Source organism: Protopterus annectens, chromosome 8.part0 (assembly GCF_019279795.1).
Source record: "Protopterus annectens isolate FY-2018-M chromosome 8.part0, PAN1.0, whole genome shotgun sequence".
NCBI lineage: Eukaryota > Metazoa > Chordata > Ceratodontiformes > Protopteridae > Protopterus > Protopterus annectens.
In genome coordinates this window covers 1,453,377,777-1,453,395,484 of record NC_056741.1, presented here as the reverse complement: position 1 = coordinate 1,453,395,484, position 17,708 = coordinate 1,453,377,777, and the positions used below count along the sequence as shown (strand labels likewise).

Sequence of the window (17,708 nt, the reverse complement as noted above, 5' to 3'; positions counted from 1 at the left end):
GTGTTCTCTGAATAGTACAAGGGTTGCCTTTTATGTTTACCGATCCATATTGTCACATGTAGGGCTATGGATTGTCTACACCAGCCTCTCTGCTGTTTGACATCTTTCGTCCTTGTACAGTGGACATTGTGACATATAATAGGTCCTCAATATAATAATTTAGCAGACTCCACCCCACAATGCACCCTGTCATTACACAACCACAGCAACCACCACACATGATACTGATGACACACACACACACACACACACACACACACACACACACACACACACACACACACACACACACACACACACACACACTTGCCAATACTGAGATTCAAATCTCTACCTAGCTATGTATTGCTACTTCAGTCTACCACAGTTATCGCACACATCATGGAGCTTATTGGACAAATGTTGTCCCAAGGTACTTCTAAGGTGAGGAACATCACCAGCCCTTGTAAATACTGGCATTGGGTGATATAGTGGGTGAGAGATCCCAAAAATAATTTATCCTAATCACATACTTACATTTGCCAGGGGTGATGCTCAAACCTATATCTAACAACCTTTATGGACAAATATGTTGCATATTTACTACTGACCTGACATGGTTTAGGGTTCACAACAGACTTCTAAAGTCAGGCTCTGAGATGTCTACTGGCTGTAAATGGGGACAAAATCTTTTGAGGTACACACATAAACACCTGCCACAGTGAGATTCAAACCCAGAGCTGTGTGGTTACTGCTACTACATTGTTCCCCATTTATGGCATGCAACACGGAGCTTATATAGCTAACTCTTTTCCAGATGTGTATTTCAAGGCCAATGACATCAGCAGGCTTGCTAAAGTAGGACAATGGGAGGTGTAGTGACTGTGAATGGCCTCAAAAGCATTACTCTCTAGACACACACACAGAGTTTCACAGTTGCCATGTCTGGGATTAAAACTCCTTCCTAACTAGTACATCACACTATAGCATTACACAGTTCTTGCATGCACCACAAAGCTTTCAGGGCTGAATTTTGTCCAAGGAGGTATTTCAAGGTGACTGACATCAGCAGGCTTGCTAAAGTAGGGCAATGGGAGGTGCAGTGGCTGTGAATGGCCTCAAAAGCATTACTCTCTACACACAGAGTTTCACAGATGTCATGGCTGGGAGGAGAACTCCTACCTGACTAGTACATCACACTATAGCATTACGCAGTTATTGAACACATCACAGAGCTTACAGGGCTGAGATTTGTCCAAGGAGGTATTGCAAGGTGACTGACATCAGCAAGCTTGCTAAATTAGGGCAATGAAAGGTGTAGTGACTGTGAATGCCCTCAAAAGCATTATTCTCTACACACAAACAAGCACACACAGTTGCTATGCTTTGGATTAGACCTCCTACCTAACTAGGTATGTTACACTATAGCATTATGCAGTTGTTGCACATGCCACAGAGCTTTCAGGACTGAACCTTCTCCAAGGAGATATTTTAAGGTGACTGATAGCAGGCTTGCTAAAGTAGGGCAATGGGAGGTGTAGTCACTGAATGGCCTCAAAAGCATTACTCTCTACACACTAGCAAACACACACACAGTGTTTGACAGTTGCCATGTTTAGGATTAGAACTCCTACCTAAATAGTATGTTACAGTATAGCATTATGCAGTTATCACATGTGCCATGGAGCTTAACCTTCTCCCAGGAAGTATTTCAAGGTGACTGACATCAGCAGGTTTGCTAAAGTAGGGCAATGGGAGGTGTAGTGTTTGTGAATGGCCTCAAAATCAATGATCCCTACACACACACACACACACACACACACACACACACACACACACACACACACACACACACACACACACACAAAACTCCTACCTAATTAGTGTATTACACTACAGCATTATGCAGTTATCGCAAGTGCCACAGAGCTTACAGAGCTGAACTTTCTCCAAGGAGGCATTTCAAGGTGACTGACATCAGCAGGCTTGCTAAAATAGGGCAATGGAAGGTGTAGTGACTGTGAATGGCCTCAAAAGCATTACTCTCTACACACAAACAAACACAGAGTTTCACAGTTGCCATGTCTGGGATTAGAACTCCTACCAAACTAGTATGTTACACTATAGCATCACACAGTTATTGCACGTGCCACAGAGCTTACAGGGATGGTATTTTTTCTAAGGTGTATTTCAAGGTGACTGACATCAGCAGGCTAGCTAAACTAGGGAAATGGGGAGTGCAGTGTGTGTGACTGGGCCATAAACCATTCCTCTGGAAACACACACACAACACTCAGTCACACAGAACTTTACATTTTACAGGACTGGATATATAACTGCTAGATGAATAATGACTTCTACTGTCATGTTACACAGTTATCACAAGCACCACAGACATTACAGTGCTGAGGGCTACCAGAAGCAAATGTCTACAGTGATAGACATCAGCACATCATATGATATTGGCCAATTGAATATGTGGTAGGTGGGACAGGCCTCAAGATGGGAAGTTGTTTGTCAGTGCCTGTCTCTCTCTTCCCCACATCTCTGTCTGTGTATGATTGACCTATTATAGTGTGTTGTCCTTGGCTATATGTGTGTATTCCTATCTGATGTGTGTGCAAAGCAGGAATGGTGTGCAATGTGGTGTGTGTGCACAGAAATCTACAACTGATGGATATGTGTAGCCCACTGTTGTTGTCAGACATGGCTTCATTTCTCTAGGTGTGGGAGCATGCCCAGTATGACCTTCTGTATTGAATGTGTGAATCCATTACAGGTAGGTTGTACTCCAGTGCAGGCATTTGTATTGTACATCTACAGCTAGCAATCTGTTTCTGCAGGATATCTGAAGATAGGTTGAGAATATAGAGTCACAATGGGCAAAGGATAGTGGGATACTGTAACTAATTGTGTCTGTGCTGCTTGTGCTGCATGGTTTTGGTGTTAGCAGAGATATTCAGACATATGTACTGTTTTACACTGTGATGTATTATGTCTTTGACTAATGACAGATATACTTATTTGCTCACAGTAATTTCCTGGGGAATACAAGATGAATGAAGCTGGGTCCAGTATTGTGGTCTGCAGCCTACATATTCTTGCACACTCATGCCATTTTGGAGGGGGAACTGCAGAAACTTGCTGATGTGTCTGTGTAAATGGTCCAGCACCTTGGCACTGTGGTGGCTGAGGATCCCCTGCTTGTATATCTATCAACGTGACAGAATGGCCATATCCTGCTGTGGCCATACCTCTTAGGTCTATAGATTCACACAGGTTACCCAGTGGCAGGGCTCATATATCTGGTCAGTTCCCCTTCACATTGTGGTTTACGAGCAGGTTTGTAGCCACCCATTACTGTGTTTGCAGGCAGGGGTAGTATGGGCACACATCAGAGTTTCAGACTTCACATACTCCATGACGTCCATGCTTCCACACCCCCCCCCGTTATTCTATCCTGTTCTTAACATTATGCAAGCGATATCTGTTAAGTATCCCTATAGTTATACATTCATCCCAGCAGTATTTAGGGGTTTATCCACAGTTAATGCAGTAGGACATGATGGGCATGCTACTGGGATTTGTTGACATGGCCTTGCATTTGTGTTCTGTGGACTGTGTTATGTTGTTATTTGGGACCCCATGAGACAACGTACATTGGCAGTATGGGTGAGGCACAGGCCTTTGACAGAGGACTGTAGGGCATGTGACAGTGATGCAGACCATCTGTAGCAGGCCAGTGCATTCTGTCACTTCTACAGTCCCAGGCTGCAAGCCACTGGATTCCCCTGGGGTGACAGGGTAGGTGTGTGAGGTGTTAATGGCAATAGTTCATGTCCTTATTAATCCATTCATGTGGATGCTGGCAGGATGCTGCTTACAGCTAGGGGCACACCTGCATGGGACACCTCTTCAGTATGCTGCATTCTGTGGGTATTCCCATACAGAAGTGAGGGTCATACTGTATTCATTTCCAGCAGCAGGGATATAACTTGTGATGAACTTGTGGCTGATGGTGTGGTGAGCTGAGTGCATGTGTGCTATGGAAGCTTCTTGCAGCCGACTTACAGATATACCTGGAACATTCCCCTTATGCTGGCATGTGCGGGGACATCAGCACTTTCCTATTATCTCATAACTGTGCCTTTTGTGGTCTGCCAGTGATTGGCCAGACTACATCAGTATTCCATACTACACAGACAACTAATGTGCTGCTAACTTGTATGTACAATTTCAAAGGTATGTGCATTTGACAGTTACACTTTATATACTCTGTCTAGGGTACTTCCACCTGTGTACTGTATGTATGTCTGGGCCTACGTTCATGGCATGTCCATCTTTCAGATGGTGACAGATATTACATCCGAACAATGAGTATGGATGGCTGCTGGATTGGATCTTGCTGGGATGCATTGTGTTTGGCACTGCAGTTGCCAGAACATGGCCCTGTCATCAACAGTACTGGCCATAGGCCACCAAGACACAACCCTCCATGCCTACATGTTGACCACTTCCACACAATATGCAACACACAACAACCTAACACACAGAGCCCTGCATATTGTACACATGCAACAATCTATGCTGCTAATATGGCCAGCTCAGGTAATCTGTGCTCCACTGTTATTAAACATATATATATATATATATATATATATATATATATATATATATATATATGTTAATCTGTCGTTTATACCAAAGAAAAAATATTTTTCCTGTTCTTAAAGAAGTCCATCTTTGTTTATTTTGCTTAAAAATGTTCTCATTTAAATGACAAATCACTTTCAATTTCTTTATACCTAAAGTATCTTTTATTACTCATGAAATTGTAATCATTACAAATTTATCAAACATTTGTATCTTGTGTCTACTTATCAAGTGGAAAAACATGCTCAAGAAAATCACCCAGTGTGTGAATTATGCATTACATAGAGGTTTCAGTCTGGATCACTAATGATAACCAGCTTGTGTATTTGAGGCATGAATTATAAGAAATTCACCTTGAGCGTGAAGCTTGATAGGTGCATCTTTACATCTATGTCAAGAACACACAGTGCTTTATGATCGGAGATCACATCTTCATACCTCTCAACTGTCCAGATTTCTGCAGAAAGTCCATATTTTTGCCTCATATTTTTGGTCTGCTTGTCATAAAATTTGTGGTTTTCTGGAAAATCACTGAGGAATGAAGTGTTAAATTACACACTAGTTTAGTTTCAGGCTGTACAGCCTTCAGAAAAAGGTATGCTAACACAAACCTGGTATTCTAACAACTTTCTGAAGTTTATAAGAATAATAATTAAAATCTGTCCCTATATTTGGGCTTTCCCCTCCATTATTTTATGCTTTGTCTATGAGTCTTGTGCTAGAAGGTAAAGAGGCATGATCATAATTATTTGCAGTACATGGAGATTTATCTGTTGTATGTGCTATTACTTACTCAAAATTAAAACAAAAAAAGTGATGTCTTCTGTCAGTACAGAAGGGGATATGGCTGATGTCCTTACATGGTCCATCTGCAAGAGAAGCAGTTTGACTCAAAACAGTTCCTGCAATGTTGCAGACAGGCAGAAAAGGGAGTTGAAATCAAGTTATTTCATGTCCTGCTACTGCTTTTTAATGTCCACCACTGCCTGCCTTACTGCCAGACTCCATGTTAACAGTGCATAGGAGGTGCTTAACCACCCCTCTAAGCATTTTAAGGTTGGGTCTTGTACTACAGTGTCAATTCAACTGTTTTGGAGCATAATTGTGGTGCTCCATGCACTGCATTGGTTTTTTGACATATTTCTAAATTATGCGAAAAGTTAAAAATTGAAGTTTGTCTGCAAAAGCTCATAGCTGTGCTTGCTGTTGCTTCATGTGGTTTATATTGATTCGTCCTCCTCCTCTGCATCCCAGTATCACACCAGTTTTTGTTTCTCTGCTAGCATTTGTTTATCTGGCATGGCTTTTACCATGACTGTCAATTCAATATCTTTGTGAAATCACATACTTTTTCTCGTATTTTCTGCAGTGTTGTGTATGTGACATTGAAAAGGATGAGCCTTAATACTGATTCCCTTTGCCATCCCCCATAGTAATCATCCTTTTATAAGAATGGACTCCTTTTGCAATTATTATTCATCTTCTTACATCTACAAATCTTTGACCAATGCTTTCATGCATGTTCAGTTTATTATATCAATGTTCTTGGGGATACAATGTCAGTTGTCTGTATAGAATGGAACCACAGGCTTTTCCTGGTCAGTAACTCTGGTTATCCAGCCGCAGAACTCAAATATATGTGCTATTGTCACCTTTAAATTTAAGCTGCCTTGGGGTCTTTTATCCTGAATGTCTTTAGATATTCCAAATTTTTTTTGTTCTTTGCAGCACAATAGCTCTGTTTTCCTGAGTATGACCCTCACTAAAATAAAATAATCATAACCAATGTGTCAAATAGCAGTTTGCAAATATGATGGTTGAGGAGTTTGATAGAGGTGATGTATCATCTTTCGAATAGTGGCTATGAATTTCAGTAATTAAGGACAGTCTAAAGATGTAAGGTAACACACTGAACTTCTAGGTCTGTCACTTCTCAATCACAAAGGTTAAAGGCATATAATTTGGTGAAATGTCTGTCATGTTACATATGGCTCAAAATAGGAAACTTGCTTATATAATAGTCTTGGGCATTTGTGAGATAATGTTTTTGTTTAATGTCTTTGCAGGAGATACCTCAATGTACTACAGAAGGTCTGGCCAGAAACAAAAGAAGAAGTCTAGATACTGTTTATGTTACACTAGGGTCTGTATACATTAACTAGTGTCTTGGATGGAGGGTTTTAACCACTGCACTGCATTATGAAATAAAATGAGAATTATGTGTGAAGTGGCAGATGTACAGAGGCATTTATGAAAATGAAGGACCTTGTTTGGCAACCTGTGCTGGCATTTAATATTCCGGGTTTGTGCAAAACAAGCTAGTGGTGTTTCAGTAATGATCTTGGCATAGTAATACAGCCCTGAAGCTAGAAAAAGACAGTTTTGTTTTAAAATGAGCTACTTCAATAAATATTTTGCTCATTATGCAAAGAAGGATGAGTAAGCTGGAGTTATTTTCTTTTTTGTTAAAAAAAAAAAAACATCAGTGATCAGTTCTGCTGCGAGTGGCAGAAAGCAAGACTCATCTACACTTAAGGAACTTGTCATTAGTTGGCAATATCATACTTTTCAGGATATTATATCAAAATTCTGATTCCTTGTAGGAGCTGCCTTTACACAAAGAAGAATTGCAGCAGCTTGCTTCTTAACACCACTAACAAATTTCAGACATGGATCTTTATTTAGTAGAGCTGGATGACAAAGTGTAAGAGAACCAGATGTAATTAGAAATTCTTATGAAGCAGCTCTATCAGTCTAAGGAAAAGCAGATTCATCTTGAAAATGTATACTGATAGGACAGTAATATGCAAATAGGATCTAAGGACCAGACAAGATTGACTTTACCCCTTCATGGTATCTTGCTGCTGTTAAACCTTCAGGAAGGTATCCTATCTGATTTTATAGGGCACATAGGTGTATCGTTCCTAATGCAGAACAGCCTTTGTGTAAGGTAAACACAATATCATCTATGATTCAGTATAACAATTAATGTTCCTATTGTTTGGAAAATGTCTCACGGAATCATAGAATATAGACTGTAGATAATAGACAAGCCAATGACTTGCCAGACTCCATCCTGGTACACGCAAATTGTTGGTTCCTAAATGAAACACTGAAATGCAAGAATATGTAGTCATCATTACAACATTGTGTAAAATGAACCTTGACACGCCTCCAGATCTGAGACTATTTACTTTGTATACTAAACAAGTCTGCCCTGTTCTTCAGTTCATGGTCTAGAACAGGATAATAACATCCAGTAATGGATATCAAGATGTGAAGCTTCAGACATATTTACATTTTCTTCAACGAGAAAAAATCGAAAATGTAAAATGTTAAACCTTCGTTAGAACTACTTTAAATCACCTATGACAGAATACCATGCTGTGAACAGAAAACCTTTTCTTTGTTGTTTCATGCTTTGCATTGCACTGTTATATCAGCCATCAAAGTCTTAACTGTCAAAGCACCAGACATTTTTCCATACTGAAGAATAAGGACATTTGTTCTGTCTTGCTATTGTTATTATTATTATTATTATTATTACTGTATTGTATTATTGACAATGCTGAGTGGGGAAAAATAAAAATATTTACTTTTGCAATAGTGTATTTAGTGTCCAAATGAAATTCTCCAAAGTTTATGACATAAGAAAGATTTCCTCTTTAGGTCGATATGTACTGTGCATGTAGTCTAATCTCAAAAAAAAAAAAAAATGGAAAAAAAATAAGCTTCCCTACTATCCCAAAGTGGCAATTGTAGAATGTAATAAGACTTGCTCCCACCCACTTAGCTGTCTGTGATGATTTTCTATCATTTTGCTGTAGTTATCATATGTTAATAGTTAGCATCCTTACAAGGAATGTATTGATGATACCGCACATATTTAAGTGCATAATTGTTTTTCTTTAATAAGGAAGCTATTCTAATGTTAACTATTCTTACATTTTCTTACATGGCTCATCAGAAAGAGTCATTTTATGCAAACTGACCAAAAAGGTATGGTTACAGAAATATCACCTCAAAGGATCATTACACATTCATAGTACACCACAATCATGTAAGTAGTTTCGCCTACTATAGCCCTTAGTTAATGTAAGTAGATTCCAAACATAAAGGTAAGTTATAAAACCTATGGCACAAAAATGTAACAAACCAATAATTTTACTTCAGAAAGCAGTCACTATTGTTTTCTTTATTGTAAAAACCACAGAAGCTTTCAGAACTGTTGTATTACCTTTTGCAATCCATTGTTTATAACTTGAAATGAAATACATCCACACACTCACTTGTGCACGCGCACACAGACACACAAAAACTTTTTTAAGCATTCTTTTAAATGTGCTTACTTTTATTTAGTGTCATAGAAACAAAAACTTAGTATTTTAACATAAAACTAATATTCAGTTGACAAATTCATGAAATATGTACAATTCAGCTTTTTTTTTTTTTTACTTTGAAGTTTTGATACAGTTTAAAAGTAATTTGGGAATGCAGACTGTATTTCATATAGTAAAGACTATACCTTACTGGTCTATCATGTTTTGCCAGTTGCCATACAGTAAACTCTCAGATGTTCATCATGTTACCCTGCTGCAGTCATCACACTTGGGTTATCCTGCTGTCAGGGGGTCCTGCAGTTGACCTAAGTTCCAAAGTCTTGGTCCGGAGTCGGTTGCTGTCGCTTCTTCCCTGACGTCAGTGCGCCAGGGGTATATAAGAGGCATCCGATGCCATTTTCTTCAGTCTTTCTTGCCGCGCAGTGCCCGAAGCAGAAGCAGTTCGCAAGTGCCGGTCGGCCAACACCTGAGATTTTCGAATCGAATTTCAGTCTGAAGTCTTCAATAAAGCTAAGTACCCCATTGGGGAACCTTTTCTTGCCTCAGTCCGATGTCAGAAAAAGTTAACAATTGAATTTCTTGTGGGAAGCAAATACCTCATAAGGACTTCCATTCTTATTGTATTCCTTGCTAGGCCCAGACCACGACGTCACAGGTTGTCGGTTTTGTGCTAGGTTTAATAAACGAACTATCAAATGCCGTTTTGACTTCGCACAACATTACTTTGGTAGGAAATTTAATTATATCATGCAGTCGGAGCAGCCGATGACCGGCATGCATAAAAAATGAAAGGATAAGGACAGGCAGCCTAGGAACAAGGAAGACTCCGAGGCCTCTGCTGGGCCTGTCGCCGGTTCTCCGGTTTTCAGGGAGGTGCCTACGCAACCCCTGATGACCACAGAACTGGAACCCCAGACAGCTTCGGATTCTCAAGTGGAGTGTACTAGGCCATCTCAGCCATCTTCATTAGGCCCTTCCGTCACCGGAGAAGAAGGAGATCCCGGTGCAGTAGAAACACCTTCGGTTGCAGAAGGTGTCTTCAGACCGACTACACTCACCATTAAATCTTATGCTAAGCTTAAAACTCCATTAAAACCAAAAAAGACTGTACATCAGTCTCCAGTTCAAGGCCCCATGCCTAAGAAACAGATGCTTAAGATGGCTGAAGATTTGATTACCCTAATCAGGGGTTCCCATCCCCCTCCAGATAAAAGACCAAGACAAGCGGAGGATTATGCTTCCTCTGACCTGGTTTCAATCTCCTCAGATTCTTCTGAGGAACAGGATTACGCTTTTGCCCCTTATGAAGACTCTGATGCTGAAGACTATATTCCCTCATCATCTCCCCCTGAAGACTACTCCTTTGGGGAAACTTTACATACCATGAGGGAACATTTCCACTGGGAAGGCCAGGACTACTCTGATTCTAAGAAAAGGCTCTGAGAGTTCCTTTTACTACCTCAGCACAGACCACTTGCTATCCCTCCAGTTTTAGACATTGTGGATGATGTTTACTTGGAGTCTAGTCTAAATCCAGACTCTCTACCTCCTGCTCCAGCCAAACCAGACAGGTACTACAGAGTACCTGACTCACACAAATTCCTTTATAAAAGCCCTGTGGCTGACCCAGAAACAATTTCTCAGGGTCCCAAAGGGGCTAAAGCTTCTATGGCTAAAAATCCTGTGCCCTCTGAAAGAGATTCCAGAGCCCTAGATAGATGGGGAAAGAAGATATACACCTCAGCTACTCTGGCTATGAGAGCATTAAATTGTCAGTTTCACATGCTGAAATATCAGCAATTCCTAATGTCTCAATTAAAACAAAAAATGAGCACACATTCTGAACAGTCTGAATTCAAGGAAATGCAGGATCTGTTGCGTGCAGCTGAACAGGTGGGCAAACAAACTTTACAATGTGGATTTGATTCATTGGAAGCTTCCTGTAGAGCAGCTGTTACTGGGTCTGTCATACGTAGACATGCTTGGTTAAAAGAACAAACCCTACCTGATCATGTTAAAGCAAAATTATTGGATGCAACTTTACAGCAGGATGTATTATTTGGTGTCAAAGCAGAAGAGGTTTTAAAGAAAATGGAGGATAAGGCAAAGTCTATGCAGACGGTCAAGGATTTTTTACAGGTACAACCCCCTTGTTTCAGCAGAAATTGGCCAACAAAAAACTGGTCCTTTCCAGCTTCTGACAGATCACAGAGGGGCAAATACAGATGCCCAAGGGGCAGAGGTCAGTCACAAGGCCCTTACAAACCTCGCCAATGGGGTACTGCTACCAACAAAGCAGGAGAAGACAGGCCCCAAATGAGCAGAAGACAAACACAATGACTAATCAAACTACCAAGTAAATCTCTCTTGGCAGCTCCCTTGGGAGGAAAATTAGCACTTTTTGCAGACAACTGGCACATCATCACAAAAGACAAATGGGTCCTAAACATTGTCTCACAAGGATACAGATTCCACTTTCATACCTTGCCAAGGATAAAAGGAATGCCAAACCTGCCACCAAATCAATGGGCAGAGGCACAAAAACAAATTACAGCTCTCATGGACATGAGAGCCATTCAACAGGTACCTACACAGGAGCAAGGACAAATATTTTACTCAAGACTCTTTCTAGTCCCAAGAAAGGACAAAGTATGGAGACCCATTCTGGATCTTTCAATTCTGAACACCTATCTGCAAGTACCAAAATTCAAGATGCTAACACTACAGCAGCTTCTTCCCATGCTCGGCAAGAATGCTTGGCTAGTAATGTTGGACCTCAAGGAAGCATACCTGCATGTCCCTATCAGACAAAAATTGCAGAAGATACCTCTACTTCATTGCAGGTTCAACCCATTATCAATTCTCTGCACTGCCCTTTGGCTTATCTACTGTGCCCAGGGCCTTCACAAAATGCCTGGCACCAGTAATTGCATACTGCAGACAAAGAGAAATTCAAATATACCCATACCTGGACAACTGCCTTATTCAAGCAGAAAGCAATGACATTCTTTTAAAGCATCTGACATTTGTCAAACACCTTCTAAGTTGCCTAGGATACACAGTAAATGAAAAGAAATCAAAACTAGTGCCCTCACAAAACATAACACTCCTGGGTGCCAGCTTGAATACAACGACCCAGATGGCTTATCTCACGCCAGACAAGCAACAACAGCTGACTCAATACTTCAAAATAATGGCAACAAAGACCCAACTCCCTGCAAGAAAAATTCTGCAGGCCTTGGGATTCATGGCATCTTGCATACTACTAATGCCATTTGCAAAACTGCATATGAGGAAATTACAATGGTACCTGAAAAGCGTATGGACTCAGCACAGCCACAGCTTGGAAACAATGATACCACTCATTCCCTGCCTACAACAGGAGTTTCTATGGTGGGCACAGGCATGTCACCTCAACAAGGGTCAGCCTTTCACCTTACCCACAGCCAGGCAAACTATGACAACAGATGCATCGGACTATGCCTGGGGAGCACACATGGCAGGACAGTGCATTCAGGGCAAATGGACTACAGATCAAAGGCATCTGCATATCAATCAAAAAGAAATGCTAGCAGTACAGAATGCCCTAACAGCTTTCAAGGACCTCTTACACCCAGGACAACTAATAATAAAGACAGACAATACCACAGTAATGTGGTACATAAACAAACAAGGGGGCACACATTCCTACCCGCTATGCAGGCAAGCAATGACCTTGTGGAACACAGCACTGTCTTACCAAGTTCAACTACAAGCACAATTCCTGCCAGGAAAGAAAAACACATATGCAGACGACCTAAGCAGAAACATCATGGATCTCCATGAGTGGAAACTAGATCCACAAGTATTTCCAATGATAACTCAAAAATGGGGACGCCCAGACATAGATCTGTTTGCCAACCCCCAAAACTACCAACTTCAAAAATTTTTCACAAGGACATTCCACACACAAGCTTGGAAAGTGGATGCCCTCCCATTCAGTTGGAAAACATTAACAGTGTATGCCTTTCCTCCACTGCCTCTTCTAGCAAAGGTACTGCTGAAAGTCAGATTAGAGAGGCCACAAATGATACTCATTGCACCAGACTGGCCACGTCAGCACTGGTATCTAATTCTAAGGAACATGGCCCATGGCCCACCATGGATTTAACCACAAATTCCTCACCTGCTCACCCAGCGAGACAATCAGATTCTACACAGCCAGCTCAAGACTTTAAACCTGGCTGCATGGCAAATTACTTAAACAACCAGCCAACACCTCTATCCAAAGCTGTTATGGATGTCATTCTGGAGGCCAGGAGGCCCAGCACCAGGAAAACCTATTCAGACAAATGGAAAAGATTTTGCGCCTGGAACCAGGCTAAAGGCCAAAATCCTCTTGATCCAAACATTCCTCAAATTCTACAATATTTAACTGAGATGTTGCACAAAGGACTTTCCTTTTCATCTATTAAGATCCACACCTCAGCCATTTCACCTCATTACAACACGGATCCTCCTTGATTTTCACATCCACTCCTAAGACAGTACCTCAGAGGGGCTAAGAATATAAGACCACCCAGGAGAGCACCAACACCTACTTGGGATCTCAACTTTGTTCTGGAAAAGCTTACACTGCCGCCCTTTTAACCAACTTTTTCAGCTGATTTAAAATTTCTTTCATGGAAGACTACCTTGCTACTAGCAATAACTTCAGCTAGAAGAGTCTCTGAGCTACAGGCACTAATGGCAGTGGAGCCTTTCCTCATTTTTCATCAAGACAGAGTCTCTCTATGAACTAACACTTCCTTTATGCCAAAGGTGGTATTCAGTGTGGCCCTAAACCAAACCATTCACTTGCCCACTTTCTTCCCAAATCCCCAGAACAAAGGAGAAAGACTCCTGCACTCTCTGGACATTCACAGGCAATTACGTTACTACTTGGATAAAACTAAGGCTTTCAGAAAAACTGACCAGCTCTTTGTAGCCTATGCTACAGGATCACAAGGAAAAGCTATCTCAAAACAGACCATTTCTAAATTGATAGGACATTGCATACGTTTCTGCTACACACATCATGGGAAACCAGTACCTGCTAACATTATGTCCCACTCCACCAGGGCTACAGCTATATCAGCAGCCTTTCTCAGGGGAGTGCCAACCAAGGATATTCTGGAAGCTGCTACTTGGAGTTCAGTGCACACCTTCACCAAACACTATCACTTACCTCTATATTCTAAGACTAGAGCTGGTTTTGCCACTGCAGTTTTGCAGGGCCTTCTAGCTTCTTCTAACCCTGTTTAACTCCACCACCCATCCTTAGCTTTGGGATTCAACCCAAGTGTGATGACTGCAGCAGGGTAACACGATGAACATAGTACAGTTTTGTACCTACCATAAATGTAGATATTCGAGTGTTCACCCTGCTGCAGTCCAGGTTACCCTCCCTCCCTCCATCCCCTCTGAACTAGCTGGACTTATCCATACCATTGTATCCTATACAACCTCTGTGGTGTATTTGCTTGTGCCTGAAGGTATTGTTTTATTTTTATATGTACATTTTTATAAAGCAATATATATATTGCCTACCTATTGGGGGCACCTGACATCTGGGGCAAGAAAAACTGAAGAAAATGGCATTGGATGCCTCTTATATACCCCTGGCACACTGACGTCAGGGAAGAAGCGACAGCAACCAACGCCGGACCAAGACTTTGGAACTCTGGCCGACTGCGGGACCGCCTGACGGCAGGATAACCCAAGTGTGATGACTGCAGCAGGGTGAACACTCAAACATCTACCAGATGACATATCTCATGTCATAGATTCATAGGTAAATACTAGGCTATCAGTCTGCAGACTACTAAAAGCCTAACCAATGACCAGAGATGAGAATCATACCCTGTATTTTGTATCTGTAAAGTAAAATTCTTAACCATCATGCCAATCCTGCCTCCCTCTAATGATAGTGAGATGACTCTCAGGTTGTTCATTACTCATGCTTTGCTCAGTGTTCCCACTGCTGCTTATATTGGCACATCACCTAAGGATTCTTAATCCTCATGCTTTATGTAGGTTATGGCTATGTTAATTACAGATGAATGTCATGATGAGTTGTACTCTTTCCTTATGAATAAATGCAGGTTCTTTATTAGCCCTTTGTGGCAGATTGACTATGCATGAGCTAACTTCTTTAAATCTTCATTTTTAAAAGCATTTTTAGTTTCTTTTATCTACAACTTCTACCCTCTGAAATCAAGGAGATGTATATGGCCACATATGCATATCCAGATAATTAGCTCTCAAAAATAGTCCTGTGAGAATTGCAATGACCAAAAGTAGATCCCCAAAGAACACTTGCCTTGCAGCATCCATATTTTCTACCTACTTGCAATACTGATGGAAAAAGCCTACTGTCAGCATGAAGCATGTACCTGCCTTTGTTAACTGACCTACTTTGCTTCAAGCTAAGAAAATCACAAATGTATTGTGTAAATTCTACAACAGTCCCCATTTCAGTGGTTAATTTAATATTGCCTTTACTAACAATCATTGTGGTGGCTGTAAAGACCCATTGGTGCATTATCATTGTAAGTATTCTAAAGCTTTTACAATTTGCCTCAATACAGAAAACCCTCTTGAAATGCTCCAGTAAGGTAAAACAACATACATTCTTTCTTTTGGATTTGTGAGACAAGCCATCTTGATGAGTCTCCCATAACATTCATAAAACATCTTAGCAGATCCATATGTAGTGATGACTGTGTGTCTATTCAGATGTGAGCCTTGACGTAACACATCTAGATTTAAGTACAGTACGTTTGAACAGAAGCCTGCCTGGTCATCTGATCCTAGCACCAAGCTCTTCCTCCACATCATGAAATAATTATAAAGGTATGACATCCAAATGATTAATAAGGTGATGTACAGTTATGTACTTGCCAAGACTAAGAATATGCAGTGGAGGAGGTGGTTGTAAGTTAGCAGACTTTAGTGGGTAAGGATATCTGTGACACATCCATTAGGGTCTTATGCTGCATTGCCTTGCATGAAAATCACTTAAGTGTAGCCTAACTCCTTTCCCATCAAAACCATTGCTCAACAAATTGGCCCCAATTCTAAAAAGTGACCTTTTAGATATCCTAGCATGACTCAGTCCTAAGAAAAAAGGCTAGCATACAATTTGCCAGTATATACCCATCCCATTAGAGTACCAGTCTGAAAAGTTGTGTAACTATACTAAGGCTTCTGCTACACAAGTCTTTTGGTCATGCTCAGTGTTGCAATATGCCTTTGCTGTCAGACAATGTGTAACATAATCCCTTAATTTATGACACCCATGTATGAGTTGCCCTCCAAAAAAACCTAGATAGCTCAGAGAACTCATTTACACCTATCTAATATGTTATCAACCAGTACTAACAATGTTGTGACCTTCTTTACTTAAAGCTTGAAGCAAATATCCACAAAATTGGAGGTGATTCATAAAATTCTGGAGACCTTCATAGACCTCATTTCTTTCTAATGCCAAAAGAAATGATATGTTGATAAGGTGTTGAAAAGGCACGGTTTCTTCATCCACGTGATCATTAGTCCTACACAGAAAAAGAAGTCACCCAGATAATGGAAGGCCAATTGTTCCTAGTGAGTAGCAACACTGCTTTTAATTTATCTATTATCTTTTGTTTACAGAGAAAGTCCAATTGGGTACACATCTTATTTTTATCAGAGACTAGGGGAGAAAACCTCCATATATAATACTTATTTGCAATGAACAATAAAACATTAAATATTTTAAGTATTACTTTGCAGGTAGTATTGAAACAAATAGTAAAGACATTTATCATATATTTAGAAGTTATATTATTTTACATAAGTCAGACATGTTGACACATGATAGCTGGAGAGACAAGAGCAATGTATGTACATTTACATTAATGAGGTAAGATGTCCCTAGAGAAGAAACAGAAAACAGAAGAGGAGAAAGATAGGTATAAGCAGAAATAAAGAAAATAGGTAGAAAAAGCTCTGATAATGGAGCAGTTAAGATAACAGTAGATAAGTAAAACAATGAGGTGGGTAAGTTGGGGTAATAATTGGAGAGGTTAAGGATACAGGTTAGATGAAGGAACAGTTATGATGATGAAAGAAAAAGATACTGATAAGAAAAGTGAAAGAGGCAGGGTAATTTATAGAGTGGTAATGGAAGAGAAACATAAATGGTGGGTTTAGTCAGGATTGCAGCATTAGTATAGCCATGAAGCTAGGTGATTTAGGTAGTATTTTGAAAAGTATGGTAATGTTATCTTGTTTTAGGGTGGGTGGGCAGCACATAACATAGGATGAGTAAAATGAGTCTTCTGAATGTTATGAGACTTGGTCCTGCTCAGGAGATATTTGTTCTGTGAGTGGAGAGTCCTAGGAGGGAAGTAGTGTTTGAGGATATTTTGTAGTGATGGACAGGTGCCAGGTTTATATATTATTTTTGTGAGTGGTAAGTAGTTTGGAGTAGGTAAGGTAATCAGGAAGTTTGAGCAAGTGCAGGTGCTTCAGTGCTAGGCAGTGATGTGAAGAGTTTGGTTACTTCGATGCAAACTTAGCTATTTTATTGTAGTAAACCTCTAGTTTACTTTTTAAGGTGGAGTGAAGATTAATCAGGATGGGTTCTGCATAGAGAAGTGAAGGGAGAAGTTAAGATGCTGCTAGAGAATTTCTAGACTAGTCAGTGAGAAAGGGTTTGTTTATGGAGAGGAAGCC

At 40.5% G+C, this 17,708-nt stretch overlaps 1 protein-coding gene across 1 annotated transcript in view; it reads left to right on the top strand.

Moving 5' to 3' along the window:
• Positions 1 to 8,216, top strand: part of LOC122809503 — a 1,292,286-nt gene extending 1,284,070 nt beyond the window's left edge. The window contains exon 8 of the mRNA XM_044081059.1: positions 6,699 to 8,216. Coding sequence (XP_043936994.1) covers positions 6,699 to 6,794 — 96 coding nt within the window. The 3' untranslated portion in view covers positions 6,795 to 8,216. The remainder of the gene's footprint in view (positions 1 to 6,698) is intronic.
• Positions 8,217 to 17,708: the final 9,492 nt, after the last annotated feature.